This window comes from Hibiscus syriacus, unplaced genomic scaffold (genome assembly GCF_006381635.1).
Source record: "Hibiscus syriacus cultivar Baekdansim isolate YM2019G1 unplaced genomic scaffold, ASM638163v2 tig00011718_pilon, whole genome shotgun sequence".
In the NCBI taxonomy this organism is placed as follows: Eukaryota; Viridiplantae; Streptophyta; class Magnoliopsida; order Malvales; family Malvaceae; genus Hibiscus; species Hibiscus syriacus.
In genome coordinates, this window is record NW_024062254.1 from 905,988 (window position 1) to 930,731 (window position 24,744).

General features: G+C 35.6%; 3 protein-coding genes and 1 pseudogene across 4 annotated transcripts; 3 read left to right on the forward strand and 1 right to left on the reverse strand.

Annotated features, from left to right (window-relative positions):
* Nucleotides 1–4,500: 4,500 nt before the first annotated feature.
* LOC120204880 (peroxisomal adenine nucleotide carrier 1-like) lies at nt 4,501–7,029 on the forward strand. 2 transcript variants are annotated; one of them, XM_039204895.1, is made up of 6 exons: nt 4,501–4,576; nt 5,097–5,276; nt 5,532–5,763; nt 6,093–6,239; nt 6,413–6,573; nt 6,697–7,029. In XM_039204895.1, exons 2-6 carry the CDS (start codon nt 5,134–5,136, stop codon nt 6,977–6,979), a joined length of 966 nt encoding a protein of 321 aa, XP_039060826.1. In that variant the 5' UTR covers nt 4,501–4,576; nt 5,097–5,133; the 3' UTR covers nt 6,980–7,029. The 2 variants fall into 2 exon arrangements, with proteins under 2 accessions (XP_039060826.1, XP_039060825.1); XM_039204894.1 differs by lacking the exon at nt 4,501–4,576 and having other exon boundaries at nt 5,007–5,276.
* A 6,175-nt stretch (nt 7,030–13,204) lies between these two features.
* On the forward strand, nt 13,205–15,374 carry LOC120204881 (annotated as a pseudogene).
* Nucleotides 15,375–17,241: 1,867 nt separating this feature from the next.
* Nucleotides 17,242–20,026, forward strand: LOC120204788 (ATP-dependent (S)-NAD(P)H-hydrate dehydratase-like). The gene is made up of 8 exons (XM_039204807.1): nt 17,242–17,349; nt 18,108–18,170; nt 18,319–18,482; nt 19,035–19,096; nt 19,224–19,290; nt 19,490–19,555; nt 19,642–19,770; nt 19,844–20,026. The coding sequence occupies exons 1-8, from the start codon at nt 17,242–17,244 to the stop codon at nt 19,869–19,871; spliced, it is 687 nt and encodes a 228-aa protein (XP_039060738.1). The 3' UTR covers nt 19,872–20,026.
* Nucleotides 20,027–20,315: 289 nt separating this feature from the next.
* On the reverse strand, nt 20,316–22,116 carry LOC120204882 (nuclear transcription factor Y subunit C-3-like). The gene is made up of 2 exons (XM_039204896.1): nt 22,003–22,116; nt 20,316–21,149 (listed from the first exon to the last, which is right to left on the reverse strand). Exon 2 carries the CDS (start codon nt 21,134–21,136, stop codon nt 20,372–20,374), a length of 765 nt encoding a protein of 254 aa, XP_039060827.1. The 5' UTR covers nt 21,137–21,149; nt 22,003–22,116; the 3' UTR covers nt 20,316–20,371.
* Between the last annotated feature and the right edge of the window lie 2,628 nt (nt 22,117–24,744).

Sequence of the window (24,744 nt, forward strand, 5' to 3'; positions counted from 1 at the left end):
GTTTAATTAGCTATGCTTAATTATCTGCCAGAAATTTCTTCAGAGTGAGCTTGATTTTAGTTTTCGTGATAGCATCATGAAATTTCCCGAGGTCCACAAAACATATAAAGAGATTAATCTTCAGCCGCACCGCCATTGAAGAAGTACCTTCGTCAATCGAATGCCTGAAAAGGCTCACATTTCTGGATTTTAGAGGCACAAGGATTGGTAATCTTCCCAGCAGTGCCAATATTGTTAAGTTGCATGCCCTCGAAGATATCAATTTATCGTATTGTTAAAATATCACCAACTTTCCCTATGTTCCAGAGAACACAGAGAATTTATATTTAGCAGACATTACGACAGAAGAAGTGCCATCATCATCGATTGCAAGCCTTCCAAGTCTTATCCAGTTGAGTCTAAAAACTTAAACATCATCAGGTTACACTCTTATGGCGCCGTCTCATCTTGCACTTGATCTGAATGGTTGTTCAAGTCTAACCATAAAATCGCATATCTTAGACTATCTGAGGATGCAATTAAAGAATCTTGATATAAGTGGGGTAAATATCATAGATGATGGTGGGGTAAATATCACATTTTTCGGTGACAGTCATTGTATAGTTAAGTTCTGCATACAAAAATCAAATAAAATCCAATTAACTCACTTTTAATCAACTCACTGGTCCTTATCATTAACTGTTTTGTCTCGACATTTACATATCGAAAGCATTGGTTCGTGCCAGTATCATTCACTAGGCCACGAGCAAGGTTGTTGCTGTAGCTCGTTCCATGTCTAAGGATATGAAGTTTGACTTAGGTAGTTAGGTTCCACTAGAAATGATTCTGCTTCTGTGCTGTGGATTCAATTTTGGCTCAGAGAGCATTGGCCGTAACTTCGGTTGTTGATTTAAGCAATCAAACACCAACGTAGCAACTTGAACAAGATTTTTTGCAACGAGTTGACTTGTTGGAAGTGGTAAACGACTGTCGAACACATCAATTAACTTCATATTCACCAACGAAGTCGGTGACAATGGTTGCGACAACACTTCTTCTGGATGCTTTCCCATTAATGTTTCAAGAGCCACCACTCCAAAACTATACAAATCATATTTTTCGGTAACAACCATTGTATATATACTTTTTTGTATAGGCATGTTCTGTGTCAAGACGTTTCTCTACCCAGCGACAGAGAGTGCAAATAGTACTCCCAAGTGTAACTACTCTCGAAAAAGTAGGTGTTTATCTTCCTTGAATCATATGAAACACTAAGTTGTATAGTAGCCACCAATCTTTTAATGTGGTGAGATTGGTCACTAAAATATTATATTATTCTAATAAAAATCCTGAGAATAATATTAAAATAATACAACAAAGGTTCTGCTTACCAGAAAAATAAGTTCGGGAGTCAGTTACGTATGGGGAAGGATTAGCACCCCACAACGCCCAAAATTGGTATCGATGTTTATTAATTAATTTGTCTTTGCCATAAAATAACAAATTTTATTTAATTATAATTATACAAATAACTTAAAAAAATAACTACTTAATAATATTTAATAAAATATTAAATATCCTATTGTAATATTGAATATTAAAACTATATAGATAAAATTATCCTAACATAAAATATAAATACTAATATTATAATTAATCTTATAATAATAATTAATGATTAAAATATAAAATATTAAAATTAATTAACCTAATTCGAAATATTATTAAAAATGTGTACTAATAATGTAATTTAACCTAAATCATAATTCGGGACTAAAATAAAAACTATTAATATTTAAGGGACTAAAATAGATATTTAGCCTAAATATATATATATATATATAAACATAGCAGTGACTAAAATTAAAATAACTAAAATACAAAAACAAAATTAAAAGGTACGAAAACCTGATTTTGGGACCAAAATAAAAGGTTTACAAAGCTGGAGGGACCACGATTATAGTTTACCCATACAAAAATTACACAGAAGCCCCCTCCCCAAAACGATGTCGTTTAAGGAGGGTATAAATATACCCCAAACTGGCCATTTAGGCCAATTCTCCCCATTTCCTCTCTTTTGCTTCTTTCTCTTAGAGAGAGAAGTTCCTACTTCTCTCTAGGATTCCCTCCATCGGCCGGCCACCATGCACCGTCGATCGTCGTCACCGCCGACCACCACCCACTGTGGTCGAAAAATTTCAAAACCCACCAAATCGAAGCCTTGTTTACCCTAAACCTAAATTTGGCCTCCCCTTTGGCTAAAACCTAACAAATCTTCGTAGATCTAGCCGTTTACCTTCGAACATACAACTTTCCGACGACTCTTCCGGGCTTCGACGATGGCAAGGTATGCTCCTTCTCATTTTCTTATGTGATTTTCTGTTGTTTTATTGTTTTCGTTTCTGTTTGGTTCGTATATGACTCTCGTCGTTCTCTATGTTTGTGTGTGCCGCTCTTTTTCTCGTTGTCTCTCTCGCTGTGTCTCTCCTTTTTTCATTGTAGGTTCGGCCTTATACAGGCCTCAAAGTTTGGCTGTAATGATGATGAAATTCGGTGAGTCACTAGACCTACGGTGGTGACTCACCATAGACCGATGTGTTGTACGGTCGAGATACTTCTTCTGGAACCTTTGGGAGAGCTCTACTGGGTTCTGGAGAGGCGGTGGAGACATGGCTTCCCTTGGTTGGAATAGCTGGGGGCGACCGGAATAGGCCCTAGGGTATAATGAAACCCTAGGGCTCCTGCTGGATGCATCTGGACACTTGATATGCTTCCTAATCGTGCGGTGGAGATGAGCTGGCGGCGCTAGAGTTGTGTGGAAACCCTAGTAGCATGTGTGGGCCTTCTCGCGGGCCTGCTGGATATGGGCCTGGCTCGGGTTGTTGGGCTTGAATCAATCTGGACTCGAGTCTGGTCCTAGCTCGGGTTTGGTTGTAACGGGCCTGGATTTGCTTGTAATTTGGGCCTTCGGGTCTTTATAAATAATAATAATAATAATATAATAATTTATATAATAATAATATTATATTATAGAAACGTCACTCGAATGAAAATTACTATCGACATTTTGTATGCACAAATCAAATAAAAATAAATTCAATTAAATATATATACTTTTTGTAGAAAAAAGTGTTGATAAATGAAGTTGAAGAGAAGGGAAACATCACCTGGAGCTATATAGCCACGGGTTCCAACAAGAATGATGTGATTAGATTAACCAAGATCCAACATTCTAGCAATTCCAAAGTCGGCTACGAAGGCCTCAAACCTTGAGTTCAATAGAACATTGTTGCTTGATATGTCTCGATGAACTTATTGGATGGGTGCAATCATGATGCAAGTAACACGAAGCATGAGCCATGCCTTTGATGATCTCAATTCTTTTCATCCAATCCATTTCCACAGCTTCCACTTCATCTCTTAGATTGTAGAACAAACTCCCTTTCTCCATGTATTCGTATATCAAGAACATGGAGAGTCGGTGCAGGCAAAATCCATGAAGCTTCACGATTTTCCGATGTCGTATTCTTGTCGAATACAGGATTTTCAACTTCTAGACAATTAAGTTTCTATACATGCTGCATATTGTATCTGAGCTAACACTTAATACTAATTATATAACGATTTTTATTAATTCAAAATTGATACTTTATAACTCATTCAGAAAGTTTTAAAGTTTAAGATCAATTCAAAATAAATGTTAAAGATCGAGGATATTTGGTCCAATTACCCCTTAACATAATAATTTATTACATAATCAAATAAATATTGTTTCTATAGTACTTTATAGAGTTAAGCATCATATATCCCTAAAATATGACACTTATTTTAAATTGATCCTTAAACTTTTAAACATTCTAATTTCATCCCCAAACTATATTTCATTCTAAATTAATCCTCAAGCTTTTAAACATTCTAATTTATCCCCAAACTATGGATCTCGTTCTAGATTAGTCCCCAAACTTTTGAATCTTTCAATTTTTCCTTAAATTTATTCAAATATGTAATTTGTTTGCACAAAAGTTTAATCTAAATTTTATCTTTTAAAACATATAATAATATAACTTGGTTGATTTTATCAACAAGGGATGTGATTAGTATATACGTATAATTTGGGATGAAATTGAAATGTTCAAAAAGTTGGGGACCAATTTAGAATGAAGAACTTAGTTGGGGATGGAAATGGAATGTTCAAAATTTTGAGAATTAATTTAGAATGACAGTCATAGTTTAGGGATAAAATTAAAATGTTTAAAAATTTAGGGTTCAATTTAGAATGGATGTCTTAATTAAAGGACGTATGATACAATTAATTGTATTTTGTAGTTGTAAGCTAGTTTTAAAACATTTGTATTAACGAAAACGGTGGTTAATTAAAATGCAATGTTAGATATAATTTTAAAAAATTAAATGATCAAAATAGAATTTCGTAAATAATTATATGGCTAAGTACGTAGTTTATCCGGAAGAAAAAACCAAAACAGGCCATTCGACCGACACCATGTGGTTAATCTATCCAGTTCCATCCCATACTGCAAAAGGGATCAAAGAAGATGGCGTAAGCCCAGATTCAATCCCAATCGGACGACAAAAACTTATAAAAATAATTAGGGTAAACTATGCATTCATTATTTAAACTATCAATTTTGATCTATTTTAATACTTAAATTTTTATTTGTTTCAAAATAAACATAAATTTTAATTTTGATTTCATTTTAGTACCCACCGTTAAAAACTTTAGTTTTTGTTTCATTTTATTATCTAGTTTAAAATTTAGCGTCAAGTTTTGAAAAGATTAAAAATTCAGGTATTAAAACTTACCCCACGCGTTTAGGCACTAAATACTTTAAGTTTTTAATGATTTGGTACTAAAATGAAATAAAAAGTAAACATTAGGTATGATTTTAAAAAATTGAAAGTTTAGATACCAAAATACACTAATACTGATAGTTTATATACTAAATACGTAATTTAACCAAAGATTTATCACAGACTCCCAAAACTTGCTTCAATTTCTCAAAACTTTTGTTTTTCTTTCACGTTTCTACAACTCAGCCTCTTCATTAATCCATACCCATCTGCCCAAAACCTTGGGTTGGATAAGCATTTTTCTACAGAACTGTAGAATTTCGGTGCTAAGAAGATAAGCTAAAGATGGCGTTTGATCTTGGGTCTTTAGCAGAGGCAACATCAGGAGCCATCGGAGCTCTTGTCAGCACCTCCATTTTGTACCCTCTCGATACTTGTAAAACCAAGTACCAAGCTGAAGTTAGAGCTCACCACCAACAAAAATACAGGTCCAAAAATGCCCAGATTTTTGGACCTTGTTTTGGGTCCCACTTGAAGTTCTTAGATATTTTTGTTTACTGCCCCTTTTACAACTATTCCCATTTGAAGTTGTCTGCTTTATGATTGTGAATTTCTTGGAGAATTATTGATTTAGTAGCTTCTTTTTTTTGATAAATTTATGAACTTGTTGAAACGATTCACATGTATTTGAGAAGCAAAGATTTTTTTTTTATCAGTGTTGATATATGCATTGGTTCATGCAGGAACACTTCAGCTGTTCTGTGGGAAGCAATAGCTAATGGTCAAGTTCTTTCATTGTATCAAGGTCTTGGGACCAAAAATCTGCAGTCTTTTATTTCACAGTTCGTCTATTTTTATGGCTACAGCTTCTTTAAGAAGCTGTACTTGGAGAAGACTGGAAACAAGACTATTGGTACTAAAGCAAACTTGATTGTTGGTGTTGCTGCTGGGGCATGTACTGTGATAATTACACAGGTACTGAAATTTTGATTATATACATATATATGTATGATTGTTGGTGTTGAAGTTTCTTTTGGTGAGCCATTTAAGATCTTTGTGTTGTTAGATTCATTAATAGAACTGGTTATGAATCTTGTTAGATGGGGTTAAATGTTGTTTTGGAAATCGGAACTCGAATTTCGTTTGTTTAGGTGGAAAATGGAGTAGATTCTTTTGCTGGAATGTGTGGGAAAGTTCTTAATTCCATGCAGCTCTGTATCCTTCCTGTATTTTGTTACGGTTTTCTTACCGCGCCTTTCGAAATGAACATTCTGTTTTCGTGTTACTGTTGCCTGTTATCACAGCCCCTGGATACAGCGGCCTCAAGAATGCAGACAAGTGAATTCGGCAAGTCTAAAGGACTGTGGAAGACGCTTTCCGAGAGCTCTTGGAGTGAAGCATTTGATGCACTCGACATATCTCTTCTCCTTACTACGAATCCATCTATTCAGGTACTGATACCAAGTATATGGAGTCGAATTGTTGATCGATTTCGAGATCCTGGAAACCGGATTGTTTTAGTTTGTAATTTTGTTTCGAGTTGATGGGAACATCTTGCCTCCTCGGAATCCTAACATTGCGAGTTGAATGTGAGTATGACATTACACTGTTATATTTTCTGCAGTATACTGCATTTGATCAATTGAAACAAAGGCTACTTAATAGGCAGCTAAAGGAGAAAACTGGTACTGGTTCATCTCCCCAGTCTCTTTCAGCCTTCTCCGCATTTGTTCTCGGTGCAGTTGCGAAGTGTATCGCAACATTTGTGACTTACCCTGCGATAAGGTAACTTTGTCAATTCTATTCGGCATCCTCCAGCGGACAGTCACAGTTCCTTATACTTGTTATCCGATATTTCATCGATTGAAGTGGTAAGTTCTACTTTCTTTTGTTAAAATCGTTCAACAGGTGTAAGGTCACAATTCAGGCTGCAGATTCGGACGATAACGATGAAACCAAGGAAGCTGGATCAAAAAAGAAAAAGACGGTTACAGGGGCGCTCTATTCGATATGGAAAAGGGAAGGGCTGTTGGGATTTTACAAGGGAATAGAAGCACAGATCTTGAAGACCGTTCTAAGCTCGGCATTGCTTCTAATGATAAAGGAGAAGATCTCGAAGACGACATGGGTCCTATTGCTTGCTCTTCGAAGGTATCTTTTTACGGTCCAACCTAGATTAAAGAGTGCTTAATGACAACCCAAAGAAGCTAGTGATTGAAGCCCTGTAGTTTCACTTCAAGGGTCTGAGATTCAAGTCCTGGTAAAATCACCCCTTCCTCGATTCGTAATGTTCTCGATAAATGAGTGCTTAATAAAGAATCTTCTAGATGCATCTGCCTTGAGGAAGAAATCTGGGCAGATTCATGTTGTGCAATAACTGTAAGTCTGTTCTATACAATACAATGGTTAAAGGTATATGCATTTGCTAAAGTATAATATCATGTAGCAAATTTATTGTTCAATAGTAATATGAATGCCATCACATAGCAAACACCAAAGAAACAAAAGATTGCTGCTGCTCATATCAAGTAGGAAGCGATCACGACGAGGAATAGCAGGTGATGAATTACGCTCATCTCGGAAACTGAACTAGCCACACTAGTAGTAGTAGCTGTAGCATAGTTTCCTTCAGCTGTGCTGGTAGTCAGAACAACAACGATCCAGTCTCCGTCGGAGCCGGTCCCAATGCCTGTATACTTGGTTTCATTGAGATTATCGGAGTACTAAGACTGCGTAAAATTAGTGAGCACAAGGCTCGGAACCAGATTGGGAACACAGGCAGGCATTACTGCAACGTCCCTCGTGACGGAGACGTTCAAATGGCATTTGGCTAGAAGGTTTGAGTAGTTAGTGAACTGTGGTTCAGTGCCTGAACCGCGTTGGCACCTGTGGAGTTTGTGCAAGGTTGGTTCTTGAATTCATCAGCTAGTTCATCAGCAAGGCACTGGGTAGCTGTTGATGCTTTTAAGAGGATTCTCCTCCTCATCTGTTGATTGTCGAGATGAAATCCAGTAATTAGATACGTATCGGAGATGCTAACAAAATATCTTCATTCCGAAAACAAATTCTTGGTGAAAGAACACAAATAAACAAGTTCCATTCCGGGTGCCAATGAATATGCAAATGCAATCAAAATTTTGAACTAAATGTAAGAAAGACAATGCAACTCATGAACTTACTCGAAAATCGATCAATTATTCCGTAACGAGGCTAGATTATCCCACATTCTTGCTTAACTAGTCGAACCTCATCAACCATCTAACAGTATCAGAGAAAAATACTTATTCAACGCAAGTCATTCAAATTCACCAACATTTCTCTCATGAACGACATTTCAGAATACGGGAACCGGTAACCGCTTTCTGTAGTCGGAGAGCGACACAAAAGCCTCTAGTTCAGAGAGGAAAGTGCCAGACTGAACTATATCAAACCCGGATTGTAGTAATATGGCTAAACGACATACGTGTACCTGAATCAAGAGACGGTAACCTAGAGAACAGTAATAGCACAACCACCCTCGGAAGAATCTACCATACACACAAATCATGTCAAAATAACAAGTGTGATGTGGGATATCTCCTCTAGTTCCATCAAGCAGGGCCCTTATGAAACCCCAAGTAGTTCAAATTTGTTAGTTCGTGTGATCGTAACTTTGATAGGTCAGGGTTATTGGCGAAGTTGCCGACGATGCAGGCCGAAAAATCTCAAGCAGATTCAAAATGCTACTTAGAATTTCACTCCAGTTATAAAGGTTTAAGGTTCTCTCTTAGGTGCTCCTTTCAACTTGTTCCATATATAGGCTCTTCACGAGATAAGATTTCATTGATTGACGCATGTTTTCCGGTGAACCGCCCGATGACACGATCCATAGCTCGTGAACTTAACACATTCCAGCTCCAAACAAAACATGAAAGCTATTTAGAAGTTGATAACTAGCCTCATGGTTGTTCTAATCAAATTACCCTCGTTTTCTCATCGACCGAAGGTACCGAAACCGCATTACGACTTTTTCTGAATCTGGATTCATTAGCTTGATCTTCAAACCAACCTTTGAATGTAAAGACTTGAACCTATTACCTCGATCATATTTGAGGGGCTAAGATAAGCCCTAATCATGAACTTTCACAAGCTGCTAAGACTAGTAAGCTTCTAACAAGTTTATCATCGGATTCAACATCGGTAGGTCAAGTTATCATTCGATTCCATGATTTACTCCAATCAAGAGTAAGGAACTAGGAACAATGTCAAGCAAAAAAGAATTGCAACTATCCATGATCTTCAAACAACAAAAACCAAAATGCTATAACAGAACATCATTTGAAATACATCTTAGGTTAACAATTAGACATGCATACATACATACATACATACATACATACATACATACATACATAGAGTTTGAAATGGGTTCATAACTAAGAATATAAAAGCAAAACAGCACATTCAATAACCATATAAGAAGAAATGAAAGAATAATAATACCCAAATTGAAAAAACAGTTAACAAGGACGAATAACAGAGAATTCAGAGTAATCAACAAGGTCAATGGTCAAACAACAAAGCAAAAACCCAGATCCAGAAGCTCGAAAAGGTTTACCAGTGTCACAAAAGACGGGGGAGCTGATGAAGAGAATGGAAAGGAATAATGGAAATAGGGGAGAGATATTCGAGCATGCCATTGCTTGATGCTGATGAGATGCAGAGACGGGGAGTAGTTCTGTCAAAAAGTAAAGAGCTTTACTGAAGACGTGTCATTCAGCTTTATTTTGGTTCAATTCGATCTTAGTAATAAAAAGTATTGTTAGTTTCTCTAGGGACGCATAAAGGATTACGGGGGGAATGAAATCTTCATCTCCTTAGGTTTGTTTCGCCATTAATTATATTATCGATAATCTTTTATTACTAACAATAAATTTTTTAATATATTATCGGGAATATGATTACTCATTTCTTTAGGTATTGTTGGATTACCGGCGTTTTGAAATAAAATACATTTAATTTTATTTTTCAAAAATATCATTATTCTGTCGTTGAATAATAAAAATTCTATTAAAGTTATCCAACAAATTTATTCTTAAACTATTTTAGATTTACAAAAAAAATCTATAATTAAAATTTTATATAAAGTTCAGGGTTAAAATAAAATTTTGCCCTTTTATTAAACCTATTTATCTTTTTAATTTTGTAAAAAAATTATATAAATTTTATGAATTTAAATTTTTTAAAGAAAATATATAAATTAATTATAGTAATATTATATTAGAATTCAACTTGTTAAAAAAATAAATATATAATAAGTATAATTTAGTAAAATATACATTCCAGTAATCATTAACTTCTTTAAACAAACATTGTAATCTTACATTCCTGCTAAACCAACCAAACACAAAATACAACATTCTCAGTAATCTTATTCCCCGATAATCTTTTATTCACATTGATAATTTTACATTTCGTGAACCAAACACAACATAAAAATTACGAGTTTAATCTCGATAATAAAAAATATTATTAATCTCTTTAAAGATTATGAATTCACGAGTTTTAATATATTCATAGAATATATAAATATTATCAATAATTTAAAGAGATTATGAATAAATAATATTTTATAATTATTTTAAACTATTAAAAGGATTTTAAATAAGAATAAAATCGAAGTTAAATGATGTAAGTGTAATACACCTTTGTTTATTTTATCTTAAAAATTGCACGTGGTAGTACTTCAATTTCACTTTTTTGATAATATTTTTAAAATATAAGGTAAATTATATATTTAGTACATAAGCTATTAGTTTTAATCTGTTTTAGTATCTAAACTTTTAATTTTCTCAAAATCATACTTAAAGTTTGGATATAAAACAGACCAAAACTGATAATTTATATAGTAAAGACGTTCAGTTTTAATGACGGATACTAAAATGAAATGAAAACTAAACGTTAGACATAGTTTTAAAAAATAAAAAAGTTAGGTACTAACATGAATCAAAATTGATAATTTAAATACTAAATATAATTTACCCTAAAATTTAAGGCGTGCTGCATAGGATTAGCCCAAAAAGCAAAACAAAATAGGAAACTTACCGAACCTGTCAAAAAGAAAAGTTAAAACCTTCTTCTACTCCCCTTCAATGATCGTCGGCGGGGTCCCGGTTGTTGCCGGAGATCTCAAAATCCAAAGAATTGATGTTATGGGATGAATATGGGACGAATTTTCTTTTACCATCTCAATTTTAATTCGAAAATTAAAAGATTCCATAATCAAAAGATTCTTTATTTTTCACGCAATACTTTAACAACTCTTATTTAGAGATGATAGACGAAAATATAATTTTACGGATTTCAATCGCACTCACTCTAATTAGGATGAAAATAGATAATTTTAGTAATTAGTTGGTGGGTGCATATGTAAAAAGTTATATCGACCGTGAGTAGTATATAGGTGATGGGTTTGAAACCTTACAATCCCTCATCTGCTTGCAACATATTCGTCCGCCCACTAACTATTCACCATGTAAATTTTGGATCATTATGAACATAGATATAATTTCAGATATCATTCTATAAATCTTAAGAGTTTATAGGACATTTCTTGTATTTCAACCAAATATTAGGGTATAAACATTTTAATTGAGTACCACTGTTTCTCTTATCTTAAATTCTCAATCTTTAAAATTGAGGTGGATATGGACTAATACAAGATGGATAGTGGGTATCTAGTAGGGTAATAGATGTGGAGTGAATTTAAAAAAGTACCGCGTAAATAATTTTACCTATCATGAGTTGTGGATATAGTGACGGATCCAAAAATATGTTTTTGAGGGTGGACACACATAGGACAGTAACACAATTTTTGAATGAGGGTACACAAAATTTCAGAGTAAACACCATCAGTAAAATAAAAAACTAACTAAAGAAAATTCGAACTTCAAAATAAGCACCAATCTATTCAATTAATAAATTGAATACTAATAGTTAAAAAAGAAAAACGATTAATCTTTATTTATTTAATATAAAACTGTTAATAAGAAAAAAAATGATAATTACATATTTATCCTTCAAAATTAGAGTTCTTCAATCCATATCAACTATCTAAAAAGAGACCAACAACCAGTTGGTTTAGTGGGATGAGACACTAGGTCCTTTAAACAAGGTCGGGAGTTCGAATCCTAGTATTTGCGAATAGAACAAACTGGGTTGGGAGGGTTGCCCTCGCCTCTGCAGTACCCAATCTGAATTATCCGATCAATAGATCGGATAACAGTAATTAATTTAAAAAAAAAACTATCTAAAAAGAGTTCTCCATTTTTCCTTCATAATCTAACATTATCAAAATGATTAGACCATCATCTGATCCAATGACAAGAATTCTTTTGTATAGTTGGTGTATAAATTAGTGTCTTCAACAATGGATCACACCTTTGCTTCGTATGCGGATGAGTTGAATGCTTGATTACTCGAATGCTTAAGGAACACGGCATAGAATAGCTCGTTCCAGCGTCGGTCACTCCGGGTAGGCACCAATGACTGCAGTCCTGCCGATGAATCGGAGCCGGGCTTTCCTTGGGACCTAAATAATACAGCGACGCGTGACCGTCTTTCCTCGGAGCTGTCATTGGAGTAACGTTTAATATGTCCAGTTTTGTTCCGTTTGATGCATTCGAGTAAGTTGATAACACCTCCTTTACTATATGGAGAAGTTCCCCAAGTTTCCATTGGCGCCAATGACGCTCCAAGTAAAACATTTGTATTAACGAAAACGGTGGTTAATTAAAATGCAATGTTAGATATAGTTTTAAAAAATTAAATGATCAAAATAGAATTTCGTAAATAATTTTATGGCTAAGTACGTAGTTTACCCGGAAGAAACAACCAAAACAGGCCATTCGACCGACACCATGTGGTTAATCTATCCGGTTCCATCCCATACCGCAAAAGGGATCAAAGAAGATGGCGTAAGCCCAGATTCAATCCCAATCGGACGACAAAAACTTATAAAAATAATTAGGGTAAACTATGCATTCAGTATTTAAACTATCAATTTTGATCTATTTTAATACTTAAACTTTTATTTGTTTCAAAATAAACATAAATTTTAGTTTTGATTTCATTTTAGTACCCACCGTTAAAAACTTTAGTTTTTGTTTCATTTTATTATCTAGTTTAAAATTTAGCGTCAAGTTTTGAAAAGATTAAAAATTCAGGTATTAAAACTTACCCCACGCGTTTAGGCACTAAATACTTTAAGTTTTTAATGATTTGATACTAAAATGAAATGAAAAGTAAACATTAGGTATGATTTTAAAAAATTGAAAGTTTAGATACCAAAATACACTAATACTGATAGTTTATATACTAAATACGTAATTTAACCAAAAGATTTATCACAGACTCCCAAAACTTGCTTTCAATTTCTCAAAACTTTTGTTTTTCTTTCACGTTTCTACAACTCAGCCTCTTCATTAATCCATACCCATCTGCCCAAAACCTTGGGTTGGATAAGCATTTTTCTACAGAACTGTAGAATTTCGGTGCTAAGAAGATAAGCTAAAGATGGCGTTTGATCTTGGGTCTTTAGCAGAGGCAACATCGGGAGCCATCGGAGCTCTTGTCAGCACCTCCATTTTGTACCCTCTCGATACTTGTAAAACCAAGTACCAAGCTGAAGTTAGAGCTCACCACCAACAAAAATACAGGTCCAAAAATGCCCAGATTTTTGGACCTTGTTTTGGGTCCCACTTGAAGTTCTTAGATATTTTTGTTTACTGCCCCTTTTACAACTTTTCCCATTTGAAGTTGTCTGCTTTATGATTGTGAATTTCTTGGAGAATTATTGATTTTGTAGCTTCTTTTTTTTGATAAATTTATGAACTTGTTGAAACGATTCACATGTATTTGAGAAGCAAAGATTTTTTTTTATCAGTGTTGATATATGCATTGGTTCATGCAGGAACACTTCAGCTGTTCTGTGGGAAGCAATAGCTAATGGTCAAGTTCTTTCATTGTATCAAGGTCTTGGACCAAAAATCTGCAGTCTTTTATTTCACAGTTCGTCTATTTTATGGCTACAGCTTCTTTAAGAAGCTGTACTTGGAGAAGACTGGAAACAGACTATTGGTACTAAAGCAAACTTGATTGTTGGTGTTGCTGCTGGGGCATGTACTGTGATAATTACACAGGTACTGAAATTTTGATTATATACACATATATGTATGATTGTTGGTGTTGAAGTTTCTTTTGGTGAGCCATTTAAGATCTTTGTGTTGTTAGATTCATTAATAGAACTGGTTATGAATCTTGTTAGATGGGGTTAAATGTTGTTTAGGAAATCGGAACTCGAATTTCGTTTGTTTAGGTGGAAAATGGAGTAGATTCTTTTGCTGGAATGTGTGGGAAAGTTCTTAATTCCATGCAGCTCTGTATCCTTCCTGTATTTTGTTACGGTTTTTCCCGCCTTTCGAAATGAACATTCTGTTTTCGTGTTACTGTTGCCTGTTATCACAGCCCCTGGATACAGCGGCCTCAAGAATGCAGACAAGTGAATTCGGCAAGTCTAAAGGACTGTGGAAGACGCTTTCCGAGAGCTCTTGGAGTGAAGCATTTGATGCACTCGACATATCTCTTCTCCTTACTACGAATCCATCTATTCAGGTACTGATAGCAAGTATATGGAGTCGAATTGTTGATCGATTTCGAGATCCTGGAAACCGGATTGTTTTAGTTTGTAATTTTGTTTCGAGTTGACGGGAACATCTTGCCTCCTTGGATTCCTAACATTGCGAGTTGAATGTGAGTATGACATTACACTGTTATATTTTCTGCAGTATACTGCATTTGATCAATTGAAACAAAGGCTACTTAATAGGCAGCTAAAGGAGAAAACTGGTACTGGTTCATCTCCCCAGTCTCTTTCAGCCTTCTCCGCATTTGTTCTCGGTGCAGTTGCGAAGTGTATCGCAACATTTGTGACTTACCCTGCGATAAGGTAACTTTGTCAATTCTATTCGGCATCCTCCAGCAGGCAGTCACAGTTCCTTATACTTGTTATCCGATATTTCATCGATTGAAGTGGTAAGTTCTACTTTCTTTTGTTAAAATCGTTCAACAGGTGTAAGGTCACAATTCAGGCTGCAGATTTGGACGATAACGATGAAACCAAGGAAGCTGGATCAAAAAAGAAAAAGACGGTTACAGGGGCGCTCTATTCGATATGGAAAAGAGAAGGGCTGCTGGGATTTTACAAGGGAATAGAAGCACAGATCTTGAAGACCGTTCTAAGCTCGGCATTGCTTCTAATGATAAAGGAGAAGATCTCGAAGACGACATGGGTCCTATTGCTTGCTCTTCGAAGGTATCTTTTTACGGTCCAACCTAGATTAAAGAGTGCTTAATGACAACCCAAAGAAGCTAGTGATTGAAGCCCTGTAGTTTCACTTCAAGTTCTGAGATTCAAGTCCTGGTAAAATCACTCCCTTCCTCGATTCGTAATGTTCTCGATAAACGAGTGCTTAATAAAGAATCTTCTAGATGCATCTGCCTTGAGGAAGAAATCTGGGCAGATTCATATTGTGCAATAATTGTAAGTCTGTTCTATACAATACAATGGTTAAAGATATATGCATTTGCTAAAGTATAATATCATGTAGCAAATTTATTGTTCAATAGTAATATGAATGCCATCACATAGCAAACACCAAAGAAACAAAAGATTGCTGCTGCTCATATCAAGTAGGAAGCGATCACGACGAGGAATAGCAGGTGATGAATTACGCTCATCTCGGAAACTGAACTAGCCACACTAGTCGTAGTAGCTGTAGCATAGTTTCCTTCAGCTGTGCTGGTAGTCAGAACAACAACGATCCAGTCTCCGTCGGAGCCGGTCCCAATGCCTGTATACTTGGTTTCATTGAGATTATCGGAGTACTAAGACTGCGTAAAATTAGTGAGCACAAGGCTCGGAACCAGATTGGGAACACAGGCAGGCATTACTGCAACGTCCCTCGTGACGGAGACGTTCAAATGGCATTTGGCTAGAAGGTTTGAGTAGTTAGTGAACTGTTGTTCAGTGCCTGGAACCGCGTTGGCACCTGTGGAGTTTGTGCAAGGTTGGTTCTTGAATTCATCAGCTAGTTCATCAGCTAGTTCATCAGCAAGGCACTGGGTAGCTGTTGATGCTTTTAAGAGGATTCTCCTCCTCATCTGTTGATTGTCGAGATGAAATCCAGTAATTAGATACGTATCGGAGATGCTAACAAAATATCTTAATTCCGAAAACAAATTCTTGGTGAAAGAACAAATAAACAAGTTCCATTCCGGGTGCCAATGAATATGCAAATGCAATCAAATTTTTGAACTAAATGTAAGAAAGACAATGCAACTCATGAACTTACTCGAAAATCGATCAATTATTCCGTAACGAGGCTAGATTATCCCACGTTCTTGCTTAACTAGTCGAACCTCATCAACCATCTAACAGTATCAGAGAAAAATACTTATTCAACGCAAGTCATTCAAATTCACCAACATTTCTCTCATGAAACGACATTTCAGAATACGGGAACCGGTAACCGCTTTCTGTAGTCGGAGAGCGACACAAAAGCCTCTAGTTCAGAGAGGAAAGTGCCAGACTGAACTATATCAAACCCGGATTGTAGTAATATGGCTAAACGACATACGTGTACCCGAATCAAGAGACGGTAACCTAGAGAACAGTAATAGCACAACCACCCTCGGAAGAATCTACCATACACACAAATCATGTCAAAATAACAAGTGTGATGTGGGATATCTCCTCTAGTTCCATCAAGCAGGGCCTTTATGAAACCCCAAGTAGTTCAAATTTGTTAGTTCATGTGATCGTAACTTCGATAGGTCAGGGTTATTGGCGACGTTGCCGACGATGCAGGCCGAAAAATCTCAAGCAGATTCAAAATGCTACTTAGAATTTCACTCCAGTTATAAAGTTTTAAGGTTCTCTCTTAGGTGCTCCTTTCAACTTGTTCCATATATAGGCTCTTCATGAGATAAGATTTCATTGATTGACGCATGTTTTCCGGTGAACCGCCCGATGACACGATCCATAGCTCGTGAACTTAACACATTCCAGCTCCAAACAAAACATGAAAGCTATTTAGAAGTTGATAACTAGCCTCATGGTTGTTCTAATCAAATTACCCTCGTTTTCTCATCGACCGAAGGTACCGAAACCGCATTACGACTTTTTCTGAATCTGGATTCATTAGCTTGATCTTCAAACCAACCTTTGAATGTAAAGACTTGAACCTATTACCTCGATCATATTTGAGGGGCTAAGATAAGCCCTAATCATGAACTTTCACAAGCTGCTAAGACTAGTAAGCTTCTAACAAGTTTATCATCGGATTCAACATCGGTAGGTCAAGTTATCATTCGATTCCATGATTTACTCCAATCAAGAGTAAGGAACTAGGAACAATGTCAAGCAAAAAAGAATTGCAACTATCCATGATCTTCAAAAAATGGATAGAAAGATTTGATTGTTTGGTTATTGGTCCAGGCCTCGGAAGGGACCCATTTCTTATGGTGAGCTTTTCTCACTTCTTCAAAATTCATATTGATTGTTAATATGACTTAAGATACATGCATATGCATTTCTGATTTCCAAATTCCAGATACCTGAATCCCTTTTCAATATAATTGTAATTGTGTACGAGGAATGTCTATGTTAGATTGCAGCTTTTCGATGTTTTCTTAATTCTACTTGGGAATATTTAAGGTCATTTTTCCAGATTGTTTTCACGAGAATATAGCTTTGTGCTTTCATGGTTTGAAACATGCAATATAACAGTACTTAATGGTCCGAATGCCGTTAGCATTCTTGTTTGTTAGGAGTTAGATACATCCATTGATTGAGAACATGTGTGTTTGTGTGGAGTTCTTGGTACTGCGATGCTCGGTTCACTGACCAAGATTTGTCATCGTTTCTGCTTAGAGCAAGCAGAGCCCTTGTGGAATGCAAAATACTTATTTTATTCTCTGGGGAAAACGGTTTCTTCTGTAGCTCATTCTCTCGAAATGAACTAACATTTTAATCTTGAAAGAGCTAAATCTGAATGACGCTTCCTTTTGGTATTTTGGTTTACAAGTTTAGCGAACTTTGAGTTGAAAGTTCAGTTTCATCTTGAGTTCTGAAATGGTAGACAAGCTTAATATTTTCCGACGCAAATATTCTTAGGGCCTGCCTGGATTCCTAGGAATAGCCCTTTCATCTTTTCTCCTTTGGAAAAACTTCCTGCCGTAGAAAATCTGCTACTATTTTAACTATTACATATCATGTTCAGGAATGTGTAAGCAAATTCATGACTCGTGCAAGGGAATCAAATGTTCCAATGGTTGTAGACGCGGTATGTAATCCGTAATTACAAGTATGCTGCTCTGTTGGGTGAAGTTTCATGCTCGACATACCATTTTCTATTCTTTTTTCTTTTTGGGGGTGGGGTAATGTTTATGCAATTTGCTTCTGATTTTCCTTTTGTTACCTTAACTTCCTAGGACGGACTCTTCCTTGTGAAAAACAATATCGAGCTTGTTAGTGGCTATCGCTTAGCTGTCTTGACTCCAAATGTGTACGAATACAAGCGCCTGGTTCAGAAAGTTCTAGGTGGCGATGTAAACGATCAAAACACTCATGAGGAACTGCTTTCTCTCTCCAAACGGTATGTTTTTTTGCATGTTCTCTTTTTTCACTTTGCCATTGCATGCACTTATAGCTGCAATACCTATATGCCGTTTTTTTTTTTTTGTGGTCGTCAATATATTATTATATTGTCTGTCAATATACGGACATGGTTCACGTCATGCAACCAACATACTATGGATTTATCTTATAGCTATCAGATCATTGAGATTCAATCTGCATTAGTTTTTATCCTACGTAGAAGTGTACCGCACCTTCCGACTTCCGGGTAGTGAGTGAACATGGTTGCACTTACATAGCCAGTAAGAGGCCTCTTTATACGAGAGGCATCGTAGACCACATCAGCTAATAAGTATTATCCCTTTAGATGTCGTTTAACTTCTGAATGATGGAAAGAGAACATTGAAGACCACGTGCTTTGGATTTTCATCTGTCGTGTGTGTATTTGATATACTACGAACTCTCTCTTATACTCGATTTTGTAAATAATAGATGCTCAGATGAATTATCTTTTTCCCTTTCTAACGCAACATTCCGAAAAATTCTAATTTGAAATGCCTCTGTTGGTCAGAATCGGTGGTGTAACTATCTTAAGGAAAGGAAAGTCCGATCTCATTAGTGACGGTGAAATAGGTATGGAACCTCCCAACTCGCAGATGTATTTTGCATTTTATTACAACTTTGAGTATATACATGTGTATATATATACATTTGGAATGCCTGGAACTGTTTTTAACGCTGCACCTTTTGTGTTATGTAGTCCAATCCGTAAGCATTTACGGATCTCCGCGGCGTTGTGGTGGCCAAGGTGATATACTTTCTGGAAGGTAATTGATTCATTAGAATCTCATCTGTATATTTGTTTCTTGAAACTGCTCCAACGATTGTTTGGATTGTCAAGTTTCAAGGACATCCTTTTCGTTATTTTCTCATGCATTGTATGTTTCATCGGAGTTGTTTCCTAGAAGTCGGTTTTCGAAGAGCATCGAATAATTTTGATCTTTTTCATATTCGCTTTTCTGCCAGTGTTGCTGTATTTTTATCTTGGGCTCAACAGCACATTTCTGCGATAGAAAGGGAAACGACTATCAGGTAGCTTTGGCCTGATTTATCTCAAATTCCTTGCTCCGCCTCACTGTTGTTCGTCGATGGTTTTCTTAAAAACGGTGTCATTTCAGTCAAACAAATCCGGTCGTGTTGGGTTGCATTGCCGGCTCTGCTTTATTGAGGAAGGCTGCAGCTCTTGCTTTCGAACATAAAAAAAGATCGACGCTTACCACTGATATCATTGAACACTTGGGCCAAAGGTACCTCTCCTGTCATGAGTAAACTTAAAGCGAAATAAAAATTTAATTTTACCATTTACATCCGACCGTGCAGTTTGGAGTCGATTTGTCCGGCATCTTGATTACGGACACCGACACGGATGTCCTTCCCTGCCCGAACTTCCAAGCTGCTTCAACAACAAAATCCCTTTGTGCTAGGACTTTAGTTTCATGTTATGAATAACAGCTTTAGCAATGGAACATCGATCACAATGTAAAAATTGAGGATTCGACGGAATAAAAAATGACCATTTTCAATCTTCTTGAACATTGGTTTCCACTATTTTATCTCTAAGTTTCGGAAATTTCGGATCGTACTTGTACCGAATACATAGTCGTATTGAATACGTAGTTGTATTCGATATAACTCAAAATAAATAGTTATGTTATAGATAAACTTCGAACTTATATTAAAAGCAAGCATCTTTGAAATTTTACACTGTATGTAGGGAGTAGCTAAATTGTAATGCAATATAGCACTGCACTAACATGTAGAATCAATCTCATACTAATATACTACAGATATGATGATCAATTCACTTGCACAGTCCTTTAAGCTCTTAAGTAGCTATTAAGGTAACATTTACAAATCCGAAGGCGGCTGCTGTGGTGGTGGCCATACCGGCTGACCAGCATAAGGGTGAGGGTTTTGGCCGTAAAAGGTGTGGTCCACAACAGGCTTACCGGAAGTCATACCCGGAGCACTGGCCTGGGGATTGAGCTGAGGTGGCATGTAATAGTAAGGTATGCCCTCGGCTGGACCTTCAATTCTTGGAACAGATGCAAGAACCTCATCTTTTGTATCCTCTCTCTTATCAACCAGAAAATCGAATATATCGGTCCTCGTAATAGCTGCTCCGATGTCATTCTTCTGAAGGGTCCTCCTCTTGTTTTCCTCAGTGTGGTTCCACGACCTCAGCGTCAACTCTAGAATGAACATTTCACAGGCCCTAGCAAATACTACTGGAGCTTCAGCTGATATCATCCTAACATCCTCGTCTGCCTTCATAATCTTCTTGATCCTGGCCAATGGTAGGCTATGGTTTTTGAAATCTGTAGTCTGCTCGATTTCTTGATACTGGTTTGACCAAAAGCGCTGGAGTTGTTGTTGCAATTGCTGCTGCTGTTGTTGGTGGATGTGCTGATAAGCAAGTTGGTGTTGTGCCAGCTGAGATGACGGGGCAGAGGTGCCTGCAGCCTGAGTAGGGGATTGAATTGAGCCAGCCGACCCAGGAGCCGAGGCTCCCAACATTTGATTAGGTTGATAACCGGCTATACCATACGGAACCGCAGCTGCACTACCAACAATGCCCGCTGCAGGGGTCTGCCCATGACCTTGCTGGTCCATGCTGGTTTAACGACTAGGCCGAGCAATAAATGAACCATTAGGCAATTATAAAATAAAATCAATATACTGATTTCCGGCACTCAGAGCAAACCTAAAGTAATGGGAAAAACACTAATGGCAGAGGATTCCTTTAACGACTACAAAACCATAAACATTCTAAAAGGAAATTAATCAAGTAAAATGAATTTCCAAAACCCAAAAACTCGAATATGATCACCTTTCATCTCAACAGAAATCAAACTAGCAAATGTATTTTCTTCCATATTCAACTAGTTCATAACAATCAAGACATTTCCCGTATTTAACCAGAGAAAACCCAGTTGTAAGAAACCCAGCTAATGAATGATCTAGCTAATTCTTTGTAAAATAACAAGTTAATACTAAAATAAATTGTCCATGTTAGATTAAGCATTTTCTGGTTATATACATGGCAGGCTGCCATATTACCGTTGTTTGATTGTAAATTCTGCTAAAATTGAAGCCAAGCCATGATCAGAACCAATCATAAATTCATGATTGAAAATCCAAAGCACGGAACCAATCCAAATATTCTAAAATAACATGAAATTTAACTCGAATAGTTCAAGAATCATAACTCCAAAACCAAAACAATCACAGAAATCATTCAAGTACATATATACAGGCACAGAGAAATATAGAATTATTAGAATACACAAGACACACGCACCTAATACAAGAGCTTAAGAAACAAAATCAAACGAAACATCCTCCTCAAATTCTATATTTAAGGAAACAACTAAAAGAAATCATAAAAAAATAACAAATTGAACGGAAAATTGAACGATGATCGAAGAGATAAACTGAAGTATAAAAAAAATTAAATAAAAAGGAAGGAAAAATTGTACCTTGTAGTGGTGTTCGTTGTTTGGGTTTGGATCAGTAGGTTTTGTTCATGAATTGGAACCCTAGATGAAGAGAAAATTAGGAAATAAATTTGAAGCTGTGATTATTATTAAAAAGAAGTGAGCACAACTTCCACCATCACTTCACTTACAACCTAAGTTGGCTTTTATTACTTTTCTGCCTTCCTTTCCCAATTTTTCTTTTTTTTAGGTTTAAATATAAAATGAGTACCTAAACTATAGTACTTTTCACGAATAAGTATCTAAATTATATTTTGAATGATTATGATACCTAAAGTTACAAATGTCATCATTTTAGGTGCTTGAGCCGTCAACGACATTAATTTCTCCCGTTAAATGACACATGTCACAATATGCTAATTTTAAAATTCATTTTTTAAAATGTTAAAATATTATTATATTTATAAAAAAAACCTAGTTTCTCTTAAATTAAAAAACCCCCAAAATCCTAATCCTAACATGTCTTCACTGCCCTTTTCGATCACGATCACTGTCGTCAACATAGTATCTATCATCCTCCTAGTCATATGTCACTATAGTTATCGCCGATTGGTCGTTAGAATCGCGTGGGATTGTAATTTTCATCCTAAGGTTCGCGAGGTATCAAAAACATTGATTTGTCGTTGATCGGTCACGATTTCATAGGGATTTTAGTCGCCAGGGGAGGTGAGGTCGGGTGGAGCTTCGTCGACTGTAAAGGGCGACGGTTAACGTGGATTTAGGAGTTGAAACAAAGATCTCTAAAGTTTAGGGGTTATTTAGAAATTTCTTTATTTTTAATATAATTGAATTTTTTAATTTTAAATAATTTTTTTAAAATTATCAAATTGTAACATGTGTCACTTAACGAAAAAAATTAACGTCGTAACGGTCTGGACACCTAAAGTAATCATAAAATAGTTCAGGACATGTGACAAATAATATAAAATTTCCTACGAGTAACATTATGGAGTTTCAGTCTATCCCTCTTCCGTCCGCAACTTTTACGTTGCGGCCTACAACGCCCATCGGAGAACTCTCGTGCTAATGTTTCTGTGATCGGATTTTATTCGTTAGCGACGTTTATTCGGCGGTCTCAGTTAGAATAATACTTTCAACCATTAGCAATCTCTAGTTCATAACATTTGACAAAGCATGCTCGAGTGCACTTGATAACTGGGAGCTTGAAGCAGGAACACAGGCTTGCAAAATCAGCAAATGAGGTGACGTTTAGGGGTGTTAATTTTTCGGTTTTATCTGAATTAATTGATCGAATCGAATTAGTTCGGTTAATTCAATCGACCACTAAATTAGTTCTGTCGGGGTTAACGGTTCAAAATCGGTTAATCAACTAAATTAATCAAAATTATAAAATATTAAATATATTATATATATTAAATACATATTTTAAGCTTAAATCCATTAAGAATTAATATTCAATTATTTTTTAATTATACTCATTAAATTATCAATACCTAACTAAATTTTAACTCAAATAAAAAATACCTCTATTATACTCAAATTAATCTAATTTTAAATTTATAAAAAAAGTTTTGTTTGGTTAACAGTTAAAGAAAAAAGTTTGGTTAATCAATTAATAGAAAGTCAGTTCGGTCGGTGGCTGATTAACTGTTTGAACACTCCTACTGACGCTTGTCGTTGAAGCTTACAAGGTTGTGTTTGTTTGTTTATTTTTAAAGTTATTCATGTTTCTTTATTTTATTTGTGATGTTCGCTTATATGTTTACGAATATATTTGTTTAGGGTTCATGAACATGTTGTTTATATTTTCAAAATGGTGAAATTGTGCCACTAGTCCTTTAGCTCCTTAGGCTTCACAGTTTGAACTTCAAAATCCACTCAATGTTCAATTTAGTCTTTATCTTCATTAATATTTAAAATGTAAAAAATAAAAAGAAAATGATAACCGAGCTTGTTCGTGAACTTAAACAAATCAGACACACTTTTATTCGTATTTGTTCGTTTATTGACGAATATAAACATTTTACTCATACTCGTTAACTTAATAAACAAACGAATCACAAACAATTTATCGTCTATTCATTTACGATCATGGCTCCAAACTATATGGTTGCCCGCCTCCTTCTGGCACCACTACAATGTCAATTGAACACTATTAATGCATCAAACCCATAATCACTCTTCCTAATAAAATCAACTTCTCTTTAATGACTAAATTAATTTCAGTTAATACAAGATGCCAACTTAGCCAAATATTTGAAGTAATAGAAGATAAGAGTAAAATATAGATTCTAATAGATTTAATAAGTTCAAAATAATTAATGATGTCACTCTATCCTTAAATACTTAATGATGTCATGATTGGAATTTTTTCTTTTAAGAATATGAAATGATCCTAAATTTTTTTCGTTGTTTTGAAAAAACCCTAGTTTTGAATTTCTTTTGATTTCTCGATGATGAAACATCTTCTTCCGTACCCAATGGTGGGAAGATGAAGATGGAGGAAACGAGTTGTATATCTTATTCAACATTGATCAGATGGTGAATATTATAGATTAGAGTGATTAGTGTTTCTTGAGTTTATGGATTTTTTGACAACTATCGTTTTGATGTCAAATAAATCCCTTCTTCCCAATAGAATAAGAAACATAGCAAAGAGAAGTAAGGGTCGATACTTAGGGACTTAGAAAATTCCTAAATTTCTGTTTGAATTGTTTAAACCATACAATAAATTTCGTTTGAATTGTTTAAACCAGCAATAAG